We start from the raw sequence: 15,455 nt of genomic DNA, 5'->3' as shown, positions 1-15,455 counted from the left end.
TTTTTTTTCAAGCGCATTATGTTCAGGCAAAAATCAATTCAACCTTTTACAATGCGTTACATGCAAAGAGAAAAAAAAGGAAAGTGCCAAAGGGAAGGAAAAAAAAGAAACCCATGCTGGCTAAGCAAAACAGAACATGCGCAACCTTAAGCATACCTACCTTTGTCGTAACTCAAATAACTCACTCTTACGTGGGTGCAAACTTCCCAGGTAGCTACGTTCCCCCATGTAATGATATGGTAACAATGATGATGGTAAAATGATGCTACACGTAAGTAATTTCATGTAGCTGCCCAAATGGCGAAAGCGCGTATGTTTTATACATGTACCATGCATATTCCTTTCCCAGTTTGAGTGGAAAACGCCACTTTAAAAAAAAAAAAATTCCATTTCCTCCTCTTCTGTGGTTCCGAAAATAAAGCTTTCCCTTCATTTGGCATATATGCTTTTTCAAATGATGAGGGTGCCACTTTCGCGTAAAATTGCGTCACCAATTCGGTATGATCTTTCTCAGAGGTGATCGCCATGCCACATGTGGGCGGGGTAGGGGGGCGTAACAACCCCCAAAAAAAAAAGGGTTATCCGTTTATATGCAATATAATGCCTTTTGCCGACCCTGTGAAAACGTTGCGTGCTGTACGAACACGCGGCTAAAGGGAAAATCGGTGGGAAGAAGATGCAGCCGTGTAATGTAAAGCTTTCACCACAGGTGCGCACACTTGATAACGTGGTGAGGTTTTTTCCCCTCCTCAGTTAACCATCTGATTACACGACATGGTTGCAGTTGTGTATGCGTACATAGGTATACTGCATATCTTTGCTACACACATTTGTGGGCATCCCCGTGTGCCACGCTTACGTATGCCAACAACCAGGTTGTTCCCTCAGCTCCGCTACATTTGCGTGATGCTGAGGTGATCCAAACTTGAGAGAAACGCCAAAGGCACATTTCATCGTGGTTCCCAAAAAGTTGTAAAAAATACGTTCGCCTTAGCGCTGCCTGCCCGCATAATGAGGAAAATTCTGTACTTTCTTTAAATGGAAAAAAAAAATTGGACAGTGCTCCCCGTACGCTTAAGTTTCACCCCACCGCGCAGTCAGATTAGCTCAATTTGGCAAGTCGCTCATCACAAATGCATTTTATTTTTCTACATTTGGGAGGCGGCCCCAACGGCGAGTTAGCCAGTTAGCCAGTTAGCCAGTTGGCCAATTAGCCAGTCGACCAGTTAGCCAGTCTGCCAATTTCCCAACTGATCGTTGCACACGACTCCCAGTCACAAGGGACTAACCTTTGTGCAAAATGGAAGTGAGAAAATGAGAGGTGGAAGATTTGGTAAAAAAAAAAAAAAAGGACATTACCCGGGGGGGCAGAACTGGAAAATGGGGGAAAATGGCCAATGGGGAAGTCGCTAATTGCAAGTTGGGACATCCGCTGGGTTAATTAGCATTAAGGTTGGAAGTTCAGGTGGGAATTTATATCCCGCCTTTCGGCTTTTCCGCTTCTTCGCTTTTCGCCTTTCCCGCTTCTTCGCCCACTTCCCCCACTTCGCATCCTTTAAAAGACGTGCGAAATATGTTCAGGGTGCGTCATTTTCCCATATGTGCATTTGTACGTACAAATAGGCAATTATGCAGAGTGCATACGCGGGGAAGCGCAGCCCAGGGGGGGAGGCGCCCACGCGTGTGAAGAAACAGCTACGTGGGTGCTGAATGGGCGAGCTGTGAACAAACACCTGTGCGTATCGCAATGTCGCAATGTCGCAATGTCGCAATGTCGCAATGTCATATATTTTGTGTATGCCGCTGATGCGATCATGCCGATCATGATCGCGTAAGCTCGCTTGTGCTCACCTGTGCTAGCCTGTGCTAGCCTGTGCTCGCCGTGCCCGCTTAGGATTGCACACTGCGCAGGCGCGCAAAAACGCAAGACGCCGCTTCGCACAGTTCGCCAGACCCGCAGTGCGCACAAAAAAATGCAAAAAAAGGGGAAGTATCATTTTTGCATATGTCTAAAGGGTCACCCGTTCGCGCGAAAAACAGCTGGGTCAAATGCCGCACTGGTGAAGCGCACTGGTGAGGCGCACTGCGAAGGAGAGTGACAAAAAAGGAATTTCTGAAATGATCGGCGGGGGAAGCGCGCCGCGCACGCCGCCACACGCTGCCAAACGCCGTTAAATGCGCAAATGCGCAAATACGCAAATACGTAAATACGTAAATACGCAAATAAGCAAATACGCACATACGTATAAGCGCTTCAGCGGATCAGCGTGTGAACGTACTTACCCGGCGCACATAGGTATGTGCCTGCCCAGGAAGTTCTACCCATTGGAGGCACTTCCCTATAGCCCATTTTGCCCCTATTAACTGTGATCCCCCCAAATGACGGGCAAACGGGAGATTGAAGAATTCCTCATGCATATTGGTAAAGGGGCAAAAGGAACAGCCGCCAAAGGGGGCACACGCATACGCATCCGATTATATGCGCGCGTCCGGCAGCCCCACGCTCCTGCTGACCACGTCATAGCTGCGGAGATTACATCTCCAGGCAAACAGCACGGCGAAGTCACTTAACAATGCCTTCTACATTTTTTTAATTAGCACAGAGGATGCAACGGAGGACATGGCCTTGTACTATTTGGAAGTATGATCATAAGAGAGGAAAGAGTTATGTTATGGGGGAGGGGATGGCCCCCATGGTGGCTGTCCTTCCCCATGTATGTATTCTTGTTTTGCTCCCCCTTTCTGTGACGTTTCTACATCAACTCGCTTTTTCTTCATGTGTCCCTTTTTTCTGCTAACCTGACTTCGCTACTGTTTGGCACCACCGGCACCCTTTCCATATTTAACCACCTTTTCCCCCCAGATGTGCAACGGTAACTGCAATGATGCTCTACAGCTGTACTACGAAATAAACGGTGGGCCTGCTGCTCATGGAGGACAGACCGAGGACCCAGCAGGGTCCGCAGAAGCCACACTAACAGATGGAGATGTCGGACAAGCAACAAGTGGCCACAAACAAGTTCGAGTAGAAGAAAATTGCAGTACCCAGTGTGATGATAGCGTTAGAGAACCGGATAAGCATTTTAACCAAGCGTTAATTCACGACATGGATTACTCGAATTTTTTACACATTAATACAAAGAACAAGAATGAAAAAAAAAAAGAAATGGAATTAGGGGACACGTTTGGGAAGCTGTTTTCAGCACCCACCTCTCTCATTTGCTCGCTGTCTTTGGAAGAGGTGAGGAAAAAGGCGAGAGCGGAAAATAAGTACATCCTTGCGAGCATTCAGAATTCCGAATTCGACTCCCTGAAGCTGAATAGGGACATATGGAACAACGAAATGGTGCAGGACATCATCAAGGACTTCTTCATTTTTTGGTTGCGCCACGAGCACGACCAGGACGCACTGATCTTCACCAGCACATACAAGGTAAGAGGGGGCGACCCCCTCACCCCCAAGGCTAGGCACGAAAAATGGGTTCACGCGCACATACGCACAGTGTATCTGTGCAGCAATTCTGCACACCTATTATGCACACCTATTATGCACACCTATTATGCACACCTACTATGCGCACCTACTAGGCGCACCTCCTATGCACACACCAACGTAGGAAGCCTCACCCGTGCACGTACTTCTGCACCCGCGCAGGTCACGAAGCTGCCGCACATCTGCGCCCTGTGCAAAAGAACCGGACGAAAAATAAAAGTATGGAACATCAAAAATTTTCAAGATCCAATATGTGCCCAGTCTCAGTTGTACGAATTTATCGAAATGATGGTTTCTAAAAATGAGGGCGATGTAGGAACAGTGAGCAAAGGAGCTCATCCGTTTGAACTTCGCAGTGAGGTGGTCCCAACTCAAGGAGAAAATAAAAACAGTATGTGCAGTGTCGTTCATACAAACGGATCGTGTAAGACTTTAAAAGGGACAACAGCACCTGGGGTAGGGGGACCGCATGTGGTTGATAGCAAACATAAAGTTTGTGGCAGCCCTGAAGGTTTTCTAAAAGGAACAAAGGAGCCAACAGCTGAGGAAGCAACAAATGAGGACGCAACAACTAAGGGGCCAACAGCTGAGGAAGCAACAGCCGAGGGTAGAGAAAACGCAGTGCAGTACAACAAAATAAATAACGAGTTGTCCGAGCTACACAAATTGAGATTACAACGGTTTCGGAAGGGATAGCCCCAGGCGCGCAGCGTGTTCCATGGGAGGTTCCCCCAGCACCTCGCCATGGGTTCACCCGCGCAGCCACGCACGTGCGTGTATAGATGCGCACACATATGTTTAGATGCACATCCAGATGTATAGATGCACATGCAGATGCATAGATGCACATACAAACGTATAGATGCACATGCAGACGTTTGGATGCAGTGATGGGTTTACGCATGCATGTGCGCATGTATATGAATGGTGCCCCCCAACGCAGCAGCCCTTTTAGCGCGCGAAAGCTCCTGCTTCGGCGCGCGCCATATCAGGCCAAAACATGTGCCATTCTTCGTTTTGCCCAAAGGAAAAAAAAAAAAATAAAAATTTCCATCAGTTTATCTCCTGCAAAATGAAACCACTGTACACATCGTCTTTGTAAAAAGGTTGACGCACCCGCGCTTTGTAACTACATTATATGCACGTACCAATGTTAACTCATAATTCGCAAAACAAATTTGGAGGAGGGAACAACCCGTTCTCGTTCGTGCGACATATGTGCTACCTCCATTTCCTAGAAAAAAAATTTCCCCATTTTTATAGCCACTCTCTCCCCCGGTTCCGCCAACCCCAAGTGGTGCGTAAAAAAAAAAAAAAAAAAAAAAAAAAAAACGACATGAAGGATGGGGCGACTTGACCTAATCTCACGCAAAGGGGGAAAAAAAAAAAAAAAAAAAAAAGCATTCTTAAGCGAGCACAAGTAGATAAAACAAATTCACGTAACTGTAAGATGCCCATGCAACGCTGGAAAGGGCATACCATTCTGCGAGGGTGTATCACTCCGCGTAAGGCGCGCTGCTCATTATTGCATGCCGCATTTTTCCCCCTATTTGTACTTACAAAACCACGTGGGGGCGACTTGCCTCTTTAGCCAAGCCTTCACCGCTCGGAGGGCTTGAATCGCATGGGTGAGCCACTGGGCGAGAAGCGTGCCGGCGCGACGAATGAGGAGGGGGCTTTCCTCACTTGTACAGGCAGGCATACTCATCACCCCAACGAGGGAGCTTCTCCCAATAGTGCGAGTGACGATATCGCACCTGTTTTGCAACTTGGCGAGGACGACCCCTAGGACTACCTCTAGGACTACCGCTAGGACTACCGCTAGGCCATGGCAAAATGGATAAATCGCCCGCGAGGTGCTTCAATTTACTTTTCCTGGAGGAGGATGAGGAGTACATGGATGACATGCTGATAACGATGCGGAGGAGGCAGCCGGGGGGGTTGGAGCCGTTGAGTCGGGGCAGCCCCACGGAGCAGCTGGCCGGGGCGCAGCAGTTGGCCGGGGCGCAGCAGTTGGCCGGGACGAAGCAGCTGGCCGGGGCGCAGCAGTTGGCCGGGACGAAGCAGCTGGCCGGGACGCAGCAGCTGACCGCGACACAACAGTTGGTGGTCACCCGAGGGAGGCTGCGACTGTGCTCGAAGTCCATAGTGTTCGAGCCGCACAGCGTGGAGGACCCCGTTTTGAAGTTCCCCTTTAAGAAAATGGAAAACGCCAAGCTGGGACCCCTGGGAAACGAAATCATAATCAAGGCATCTGAAGTTATAAAAATGAAAACAATTGTGCATGCCAGGAAAACGAGGTGCACGTCTCAGTTCACGTACGACCGGAAGAACAGGCGCATCCTGAACGTGATGAATAGTCTGTATAATGAGTACTACGAGGAGATCCGCGCGATCGACAATGACAACATTGATGAGAAGATCCCCCTGTTCGAGCGGATACTGAACAATTTTGACGAGAACGAGGAGGGGCCTTCCCCGGTGGTTAGCGCGTCGAACAGCAGCATCCGCGCGTCTCTTGTAGGTAGCGGGGTTGGGAGCGGTAGCGGCGTCGGCAGCGGCATCAGTAGCGGCATTGGCATTGGCATCGGTAGCGGCAGCGGCAGCGGCAGCGGGGGAGCCTCCTTCGTGTACTTCTTCCAATGCGACGGAGCAGCAAACAGCGCGAAGAAGCTGAGGGAGGTGTACGACATAATGGTGAAGATAAAAATTGCCATGGTGGTGCACGAGAAGCAGATGGAGATACTAATAAAGGAAAAGAAGAAGAAGCAGGAGGAGGTGGTAAGCGTGGGATGGGGAGAAGGAGAAGGCCCCCTTCCACATCACGCTCATAGGGAGAGCAGACAGGAGAAGGGAGCAGTCGGGACCAGTCCCACATCGCAAAGCGGTACGCAAAGCGGTACACAAAGCGGTACACGAAGCGGGAGCGGATCACAGGTGATACACCCCGTGAAGGAAATACATTTGGAAAAGTACATAGAAAGGATCATGGAGAAACTGACAGAAAATATAAAATTTGACATAAGTAGTATTGGGCTTCACGAAAAAATTATCACGAATCGAATGGAAGGATATTGGGTTTTTAAAATCTCTCCTCTGTTGAGAACAAAGGGATTGCTAAACATAACAAACAAATTTATTTATTTTCAAGCCAATCCGAATTTCACAAATAAAAAGGAGAAAAAATGGAAAACAGAATCCATCCTTCATGTTTTTAAAAGAATTATAATCATGAAACCAAACGCGTTGGAAATTATATTCGACCATGAGAGTAAAAAGAAGTACAGCTCTCTCTACGTGGAATTTGTCAACTTTGGCGATAGAGAGCAAATAATTGCAGTTTTGAAAAAAATCAACCCTCAATGTTTTTTTATCGAAGAAAATAAAGACTTTGTGTATGCTATTCAGAAGAAGTGGGAAGGAGGGGCCATATCGAATTATGAATATATCGATTTCATTAATTGTCTTGCTGGAAGGAGCAGGAAGGATTTTTCTCAGTACCCTGTGTTCCCATGGATCCTTTGTGATTACGCAAGGGATGAATTAAATCTCAGTGATGATTCCATGTTTAGAAATTTGAGAAAACCAGTTGGGTGTCTAAATACAGACCGATTGAATTCTTTGATAGAAAAAATGCAAGACCATGATTATTTTTATGGTTCCCATTACTCCACATTGGCATATGTTGTGTACTTCCTCATTCGTTTACATCCTGAATGTCAGTTAAAACTACAGAGTGGAAAATTCGATACACTGTCTAGGATCTTCCTCTCCATAGAGGGAACATTTAATACTGCTTTGAATGCAAATTCGTCATTTATCGAATTAATTCCAGAATTTTATGAAGATAATGATAATTTTTTAAAAAATATACTTAATATTAGCTCTAACGAAGGGAACATACACGATGTTATTCTTCCAAAATGGTGTTCCTCAGCGAAAGATTTTTTAATTAAAATGAAAAATGCTCTCGAGAGTAACTATGCTAACAAGCATTTAAACGAATGGATTAACTTAATTTTTGGGTACAAGCAAAGTGGACAAATTGCTAAAGAAAATTTCAACCTCTTTCACCCATTGACTTATATGCATACTATTTTGAATGAGAAGCTCTCTGCTGCTAACTGTAATTTTCATCGAGAGAGATTAAGACAGGAGGAGGAAAACGAATTTGAGAGGAACTTTAACGAAAAAATAAAATCCCTTATTACGACTATGCCTTCCAAAGCGTTGAAAACACAGCTACATGAGTTTGGACAATGCCCTTTTCAGATTTTCAGGGAACACCATGTTTGTAGAAAATCTTCCGTTACGTTTAAGTACAGAGAGGATATTAGAAATTCTCCCTGGTATTACTCTCCTGTGTTTAACCAAGTGTTGCGTGATTTGTATTTTAAACGAAAGCGCAGGAAAGACTTGAAGATGAGAAGGAGGATGCTCAGCCGCAGTTCCCTTCTGGCGGGCGCCAACATGAGCCAGGAGGAGGGGGACGACGAGGGGGACGACGACGAGGGGGACGATGAGGATGATGAGGAGGACGACGAGGAGGATGATGAGGAGGAGTTGGACGACGACGAAGCGGAGGAGGAAGAAGGCCACTACGACGAGCCCTACCGTGATGAGGGCCCTCGTGAAGGAGCCGTCCCGCCTGATGGGGCTAGCGAGGAGCCCACGCAGGATCCCCTCCGAGGTAAGAACAAAAGACGAGGCATCGAGGTGAGCACCTCCCTCCAGGAGGAAAGAAACAACACCAAGTACACGCGGAAAAGGGAGTCAGAAAAGGAAGCCTATGGAGGAGGAGGAGGGGAGTATTTGAAAAGGCACCAATGGAAATTACATAGAATCGATCACTTCCCTTGTGTTGTCAAAGGGGTTGGGTACAACCACTCAAACGTCTGCTTCGTCTGCAACAATGGGTTCATAAAAATAATCAGTCACAATGATCTAATTAGGAACGAAATGAAAAACAATAACAATTTGATTTCGCTAAAAATTGGCGACGAAAATTTCTCGTGCGTTACCAGCGCACAGGGCAACTACCTCGTAGGGACCTCCAACGGAAGTGTTGTCCTTTTAAATCCGCAGAGTATTTTGAAGGTGAACGAGGAGGGTGCGTCATCAGGAAGGCGGCCAGGGGTGGCAGCATCTAGCGGGGCTACGCCACCTGAGGGAGAGGCCCACGGGGATGGCGTCAACCCAAGGGATGCCGCTAACCCAAGGGATGCCGCTAACCCGAGGGATGCCGCCAACCTAAGGGATGCCGCTAACCCAAGGGATGCCGCCAACCCGGGGGATGCTGACGCCCTGTCAGACGACTCGAGCATCCAGCTGAGCGACTCCGGTCACTCGTTACTGTCTTCCTTCGACGACGTGTTTGAGTATGACGCACACATGGGGGGGAAGAAGAACAAAGGTAAGCAAAGGAAAAAGGATTTTCTCCGAAACGCAAATATTTACAACCAAATGATAACGAGGAAATTGCATAACGACACAGTGAACAGCATGAGCTTTTTCGACAGTTACCTCGCGACAGGCTCGGCGGACGAAACGGTGCAACTGATAAGCATTGAGAGGGACTTTCACAGTTTACAAATATACGATAATTTCACCGAAGCTGTAAAGTTCGTGCAGCTAAAAAATAAGTTGTTGTTTACACACTCGGATGGATTCAAGCTGTTCGACATACGGGTTCCGCGGAGGAACGTGCAGTTGGGTAACCTGAACGGGAAGAGGAACCCCGCCAGTGGTCACGGGGCAAGAGGGAAAATTCTACCAAAGGGGATTAGTAGTGCACTAGGTTCCGGTAGGTTCTTTCACCTCTACGATAATGAGCAAGTTAGACGCTTCTACAGAACCATCCAGAAGGTATACGAGCAAAGTTACATCACCGTAAATTATATGACCCCGCAATACTTATTTGACAAAAAAATGAAAAAAAATTTGAATCAAACTTATTTAAAAAATTCAAACAGTATTATTTACTGCTCTCTTATGAATGATAACACCATCTTTAGTTTAGACAAATGCAGTAACTCATATTTTTATGACATTAGGGGGGAGAACTGGGTGAATGCTCTCTCGACCACAAACACAGAGCTCAGAAGGAGAAGCACCTTCCTCATCGCAGCTAGCTGTGACAACAGGCAACACTTATGTGCAGTTAACACTGTAGGAGATGTATTTTTTGAGCCCATACAGTTTGGCAGCCATTTTGGGGGCCATTTGGGGAGTCATTTTAACACCCCTGTTGGGGGGGATGATGGCAGTCCTACAATGGGACTTGCAAGGACGAATGTTTTCACCTCTAGATGTTCCTTCAGCCCGTCTTACATTTCGTTTATTAATCACTCAGACTCCTTGGGAGATTTGCCTGTCCACAATGACGCCGGCAGTGGAAATGCCTCCTGCAATTATATATTATTTACGGGGGCTGACGGGAAGATGGAGATACACACAAGGGGTGCCAACTGGGGGTAGCGGTTTGCCAATTGGGGTAGCGGCTTGTCAGTCGATAGGGGACCATCTGCGCGTCCAATCCAGCGGCACCCAAAACGGGGCAAACTTTGCCAATTTTGTAAAAAGGTACCAAATTATTTTGTACTACTGAATTACTGAGTTATAAGTTAGAGGAATGAAACGGAGGGGCGGCATGCATTCACATGCAGGTACATCATCAGCAGTATGGAGGTGAAGACACACGATGGGGGGAAGTGACGAGGGGGAGAAGTGACGGATAGGAGAAGTGACGAAGGGGAGAAGTGCCGGATGGCAGAAGTGACGGATAGGAGACGTAACGAAGGGGAGAAGTGACGAAGGGGCCAATGGCGGGGATACACACACTCACAAAACGCATGAGAGTGCGCGGGGGTTACTTTAAGCGGGCGTACGCATACATCTCGGAAGAATACAAAAGAGCTCCCTCACGCACACGGGGGAGGGGGTCTGCGGGCTAGTCATCGGTCACGAGTAACCATCCATCATTCACCAATCAACAATTTTGTCGCGACATTCGGGGGAGACATTAAAGTGTCAACACGACACGCGCGTGTCGTCATTTGGGGGTGCACCAACCGGGGGAGGGACGAACCTGAGTAACGTCTCTCCCAAGGGAAATCGTTTTACTAGCCAATGCACACACAGATGTGACTAGATGCGCGGTCTGGTCTCCAATTTTTTTCATCGTTCCACAGTACAATCCTTTTTTTTTTTTTGTCAACCGCGAACTTGTTAATTCATGTTGCGTTTTAAAAACTGAATTCCCAGGTGAAGCCCTTTCTTGTAAGCAGAGCAGTGTATATACGGGAACGTCTACAGGTAGGTATACTTTTAGGGGCAGGGGCGCTGTTCTGGTGTGACTCAGCGGGGCATAACTGAGCTGAGTGAGTCTTAGTCCGTGTCTGCTTCGATCCACCCCCACCCCCTCAGGTTATTTTTTTCTTCCTCTTCATTTTCTTACAATTGCGCACGGTGATAAAAAAGACGGAGTATATTATTAAGATAAGAAAGAGACAGAAGGACAGGAGGTAGAAAATAAATGTGGCTTTTTTTAGTTTCTGCCTATCTTTGAACCTGCGCGAGGGGAATGAGGATATATTGCATGACGCACAACGACGGGTGGGTTAAAGGGAGTCGGAAAATACGCACATAGCCTAGTGGGTGTACTTACTTATTTAGGATGATAATCGAATCGGCGAAGTAGTACAAGGAGTTTATGAGCGCCGTAATTTCGTTTCGCTCGAGGGATCCGATGTGCTCGTAACTCATCCCTTCCTGCGGGGACAAAGAGAAACGCGCTCATGTGTGCAAGCAAGTGCATACATAGACGGTGTCGCTACGCACGTATAAAGGTACGTAGATCGGCGGTATCGCTACGCAAGTACATAGCTATGCAGATCGACGGTATCGCTACGCAAGTACATAGCTATGCAGATCGACGGTATCGCTACGCAAGTACATAGCTATGCTGATCGACGGTGTCGCTACGCAAGTACATAGCTATGCAGATCGACGGTGTCGCTGCGCACGTACATAGGTATGCACGTCGGCGGACACCCTCCTCCCTTGAGTTGGACTTACCACCAAGGCTATTTGCAGAGCGGTGGTCTTCAGCTTGCCATGCAGGCGACACTTCACGCAGGGCACGCAGTCCAAAATATTTGTTATGTTCATAAATTTGGCTAGTATTTCCTTCCCCTGGGTTGGGAAGATGGGCTCCAGGAATTTTTCCGACGAACAGGAATAGTAGGAGCTGCCCAGCAGGTCGTTGAGCACCTTATGGGCCTCCTTGTCGTTCTCTGCGTGGCCTGCAGGGGGGAGGGAGCGGCGTCGTTGGGAAGCGGTTCCGTTGTGAGGTGGCGCCGTTACGAAGCAGTTCCGTTGTGCGGTAGCGCCGTTACGAAGCAGCTTCCTTGTGAGGTGGCGCCGTTACGAAGCAGCTTCCTTGTGAGGTGGCGCCGATACGAAGCACACTTTGCACACTCGCCGCACAATCAGTGGCCCACTCTCTCTCACCCGAGTTACACTTGCACTGACTGACAAGGGACTTAAGTCTGCACATGGCCCTGAGCAAAATGGCGAAGGTAAAGTACAAATTCTCGATCCTCTCCGGGTACAGAGCAATTTTTTCCTTGAAGAACTGCATGTTGTATTCATAATTCTGCTTCTTAAAATAGTCGCTTTTTATTACATCCTCCGTGTGTATGTCACCAAAAACAAAGTCGTTTTTGAGGTAGTGATACTCAGCTGATAAAATGGCTATGTTGGACTGCATACCAGAAATTATTTTATAGAAGCTCTTCATTTCGTGGCACTTGTTTTCCTCTTTCTGGAAGCAGTTTTCTCGGTAAATTTTGTTCCTGCGAGGGGGCAAGGGGGGATAGAAGTGCACACGTTCGAGCGAACAGGTGCAGCAGTACAGACAGATGCCGCCGCACAAAGAGGTGCCGCCGCACAAAGAGGTGCTGCCGCAGAAAGAGGTGCCGCCGTACAGACAGGTGCTGCCGCACAAAGAGGTTCCGCCGCACAAAGAGGTTCCGCCGCACAAAGAGGTTCCGCCGCACAAAGAGGTGCTGCCGTACAAAGCGGTGCCGCCGTACATATGGCTCGCGTCAGCGGGGGGCGTTACCAGATGTTGCTGCCCTCGTAGGCCGTGAAGGAGGGGGAGTTGTAGACCAAGTCCACATAAGACAGGAAGCCCTCATCGGAGGGAGCATAAATGCCTAAGATATCCTTGTACAGTTTACTCTCAATAAAAGTTTTCTTCAAATCTTCACTAGTCATTTTATCCTCAATAATTTCAATTTCATTCGTTCGGAAGTTGTAAGGAATTTCATCATCGTGACATTCACACACACTGCACTTTTTTATTTCTTTACATTTTTCATTTACCTTAAGGAATTTACAAGGTATGTGTAGATTAACTTTAAAAATACGAAAATAATCCTTCTGTTTTAGTTCTTTTAAAATTGGGAAGACTGTATATGCGTCCTTTTCAATATCCTTTACGTGTAGTCCTAAAAGTTTTTCATTTTGTACATAGCTTTCTGGGAACTCTATGTCGAATATGTTGAAGTAGAGTAATATTTCTTTAAAGGTATTTTTGAGGAATTGTCCGTAAGATAGGAGTACTTCCTGCTCCTTCGATTTTAGGAAAAGGCCCAGAAATAGAAAGGGCAATAGCATTGATATAACGATGATTTTCATTTTGGAAGCAGCCGCGATGGGGAGAGGTGGTGGTGGGGGGAGTTTCTCCTCCTAAGGGGCACTTCGAGGGTCTCTCAGCTATGCTCTGTCAGGGAGATCACGAGGAGTGGCATTTCCTCGTCGCTCCATGGCACACTCGAGAAGAAGGAATGACGCAAGCGCGCAAATGGGATGACTTGCAGTCGAGGGAGGCATTTCAGGCCGCGCTGCTGGCGACGTTGCAATCAGACCAATCAGACTCGTGGGTGCGCACACGAACGCATTTGGCGCAGTTGACGCATTGGACGCATGGGATACACGTGACGCATTTGACGCATTCGACGCATGGGATACACGTGGCGCACGTCTACCCCCAGTGTAAGGCAGAGAACTCCTCGGAGAGACTCAATTATGAAGCTACGGAGGGAGGACACGGTCTTGCTAACACATAAAAAATACACATGGGAGGAACAGACATAGTCATACCATGCACAAAAAAAAAAAAAAAAAAAAAAAAAATTATCAAAAACTAAAAAAGAACGACACAGAATGGTCGAACGCCTGCGTTGTGTAAAAAAAAAAAAAAAAAGCATAAAGTTGTAATTACGGTGGAGCGGTACGTACTAGTAGAAGGAAAAATAATACCTACTGCATGTGTACTGAGCTGGTGCTGCATATGGAATGCACGGGGGCACGATGAATCATCCACAGGCGCAGTAGACATGCAGGGGGGAGGGGGGAAGCAGTGGTACAGAAAAACAGCAAATACGAGTGAAAGTAACTCACGGAAGGGCGGGAAGACGGGAGGAACAGATATAACTTGCATTAAAAGTAATTAAAAAGAGGAACGATGAAGTCCACTGCAGGTTGAGAACACCCGAGGGGGGAGGGGAGGTATGTGTGATACGTGCGCAAGCGTGTAGGGCATTGTGTACACTGAAATTTGTTCTTCCATTTATAATATTATTATAGGGGAAAAAAAAAAAAAAATAATATTTTGTTTTTGGTAGTTACAAAGGGGGCGGGAATAAGCGATGCGTACGAGGGGGCGGCACATGCAAAAGGTACATTCCTGCGCGTGTCGCCTTGGTACAATTATATTTAAGTAAAGAACAGTGTGTATATGCGTATGCGTATGTGTATGTACTCTGGGACGAACGCTGGCCTAATCAAAGTGGCACCTCTTTTTGCTGCACTGCGATGTTTAACCGCTGCTATTCCCTGCTCGCATTCATCAGCGGAAATGTTTTTTTTTTTTTTTTTTTCTTTTGGTTGAAGGAAGGGGCACTAATAAAATTATCACATTTTATCGAAATGGGTAAACGGCAAAGGGGTGAAAATGCGTGTTAGGGCCCCCAGTACATAAATTGATGTGTACGTAGAGATGCGAGTGGGCGGAGGGACAAGAAGGTGAATTGCTTTATGATCCAAAAAAAAAAAAATAAAGTTTTCTACGTGAGAACGTAAAAGAAGGCAAAAAAAAAAAAAAAAAAGAAAAAGGGAGATAAAGCAGTCAATTTTTAGTGCGCCACTGGGTGGGGGGATGCATGTGGATACGCGCATGAGGAGGGAAGAGCGCTGAAAGTAATATAACGAAGGAAGAGCAAGGAGTGCGCCTTTGTATGTACGCCCACGTATGCGCACTTCCTCAAGGCGCTTCCGTACGGCCTTCCGCTTGCCTGCTGCACAGCCCTTCCGCTTGCCCTTCTGCACAGCCCTTCCGCGCGTGCGCTCATGTTCATTTTGCATACCCATGGATGAAAAAAACCGCAGAGTTCTTTTTTTTTTTTTTTCTCAGAGAAGGGGATTTACGCGGCATACATCCTCTTTCGCTACGCTGGGAAGAAGAGAGTATGTCGCGTAGTTTTTTACCATGTTCTTTGTTATGCCTTTGCCCCTTTTTTTTTTTTGCATCAGTTGTAGGCCACATCGGCATTTTCTCCGATTCAACGTAGCCCTCAAAGTTGGCAGGTGTGTTCCCATGGGAGCCTACACTGTACACTCATGCGTATGTGCATCCGGGGGGCATGTCCAGGTAGCTCATCGGCATGCACAGATCAAAGCGACTAGCGACAGAGTGTCCCATTGAAAGAGAAAAATTATTAAGGTGGGACTGTGAAAGAGGTTGAGGGGGGGGGAGTTGCGACACTGTTCGATGTAGATGCAACCACACATTTACTTGCTCTGCTTCATGTAAAGCGGATGCACACAATGGCTACTATCTAAGTGGACCACACAAATTAACTTTACATTCAGCGCAAGAAGGAGAGAAAATGAAAAG

The 15,455-nt window shown here is 47.1% G+C and overlaps 3 protein-coding genes across 3 annotated transcripts; 2 read left to right on the top strand and 1 right to left on the bottom strand.

The window, feature by feature from the left end:
- Positions 1-2,379: 2,379 nt before the first annotated feature.
- PCYB_093020 (hypothetical protein) lies at positions 2,380-4,189 on the top strand (the record flags this gene model as incomplete). The annotated part of the gene is made up of 4 exons (XM_004222416.1): positions 2,380-2,422; positions 2,604-2,641; positions 2,864-3,433; positions 3,656-4,189. The coding sequence occupies 4 exons, from the start codon at positions 2,380-2,382 to the stop codon at positions 4,187-4,189; spliced, it is 1,185 nt and encodes a 394-aa protein (XP_004222464.1).
- A 1,140-nt stretch (positions 4,190-5,329) lies between these two features.
- On the top strand, positions 5,330-9,970 carry PCYB_093010 (Beige/BEACH protein; the record flags this gene model as incomplete). Its single annotated transcript, XM_004222415.1, has 2 exons — positions 5,330-6,274; positions 6,449-9,970. The coding sequence occupies 2 exons, from the start codon at positions 5,330-5,332 to the stop codon at positions 9,968-9,970; spliced, it is 4,467 nt and encodes a 1,488-aa protein (XP_004222463.1).
- A 1,185-nt stretch (positions 9,971-11,155) lies between these two features.
- PCYB_093000 (endoplasmic reticulum oxidoreductin) lies at positions 11,156-13,195 on the bottom strand (the record flags this gene model as incomplete). Its single annotated transcript, XM_004222414.1, has 4 exons — positions 11,156-11,263; positions 11,570-11,796; positions 12,005-12,348; positions 12,618-13,195. 4 exons carry the CDS (start codon positions 13,193-13,195, stop codon positions 11,156-11,158), a joined length of 1,257 nt encoding a protein of 418 aa, XP_004222462.1.
- Positions 13,196-15,455: the final 2,260 nt, after the last annotated feature.

Source organism: Plasmodium cynomolgi, chromosome 9, assembly GCF_000321355.1.
Source record: "Plasmodium cynomolgi strain B DNA, chromosome 9, whole genome shotgun sequence".
Taxonomy (NCBI): Eukaryota; Apicomplexa; class Aconoidasida; order Haemosporida; family Plasmodiidae; genus Plasmodium; species Plasmodium cynomolgi.
This window is presented reverse-complemented; position numbering and strand designations above follow the sequence as displayed.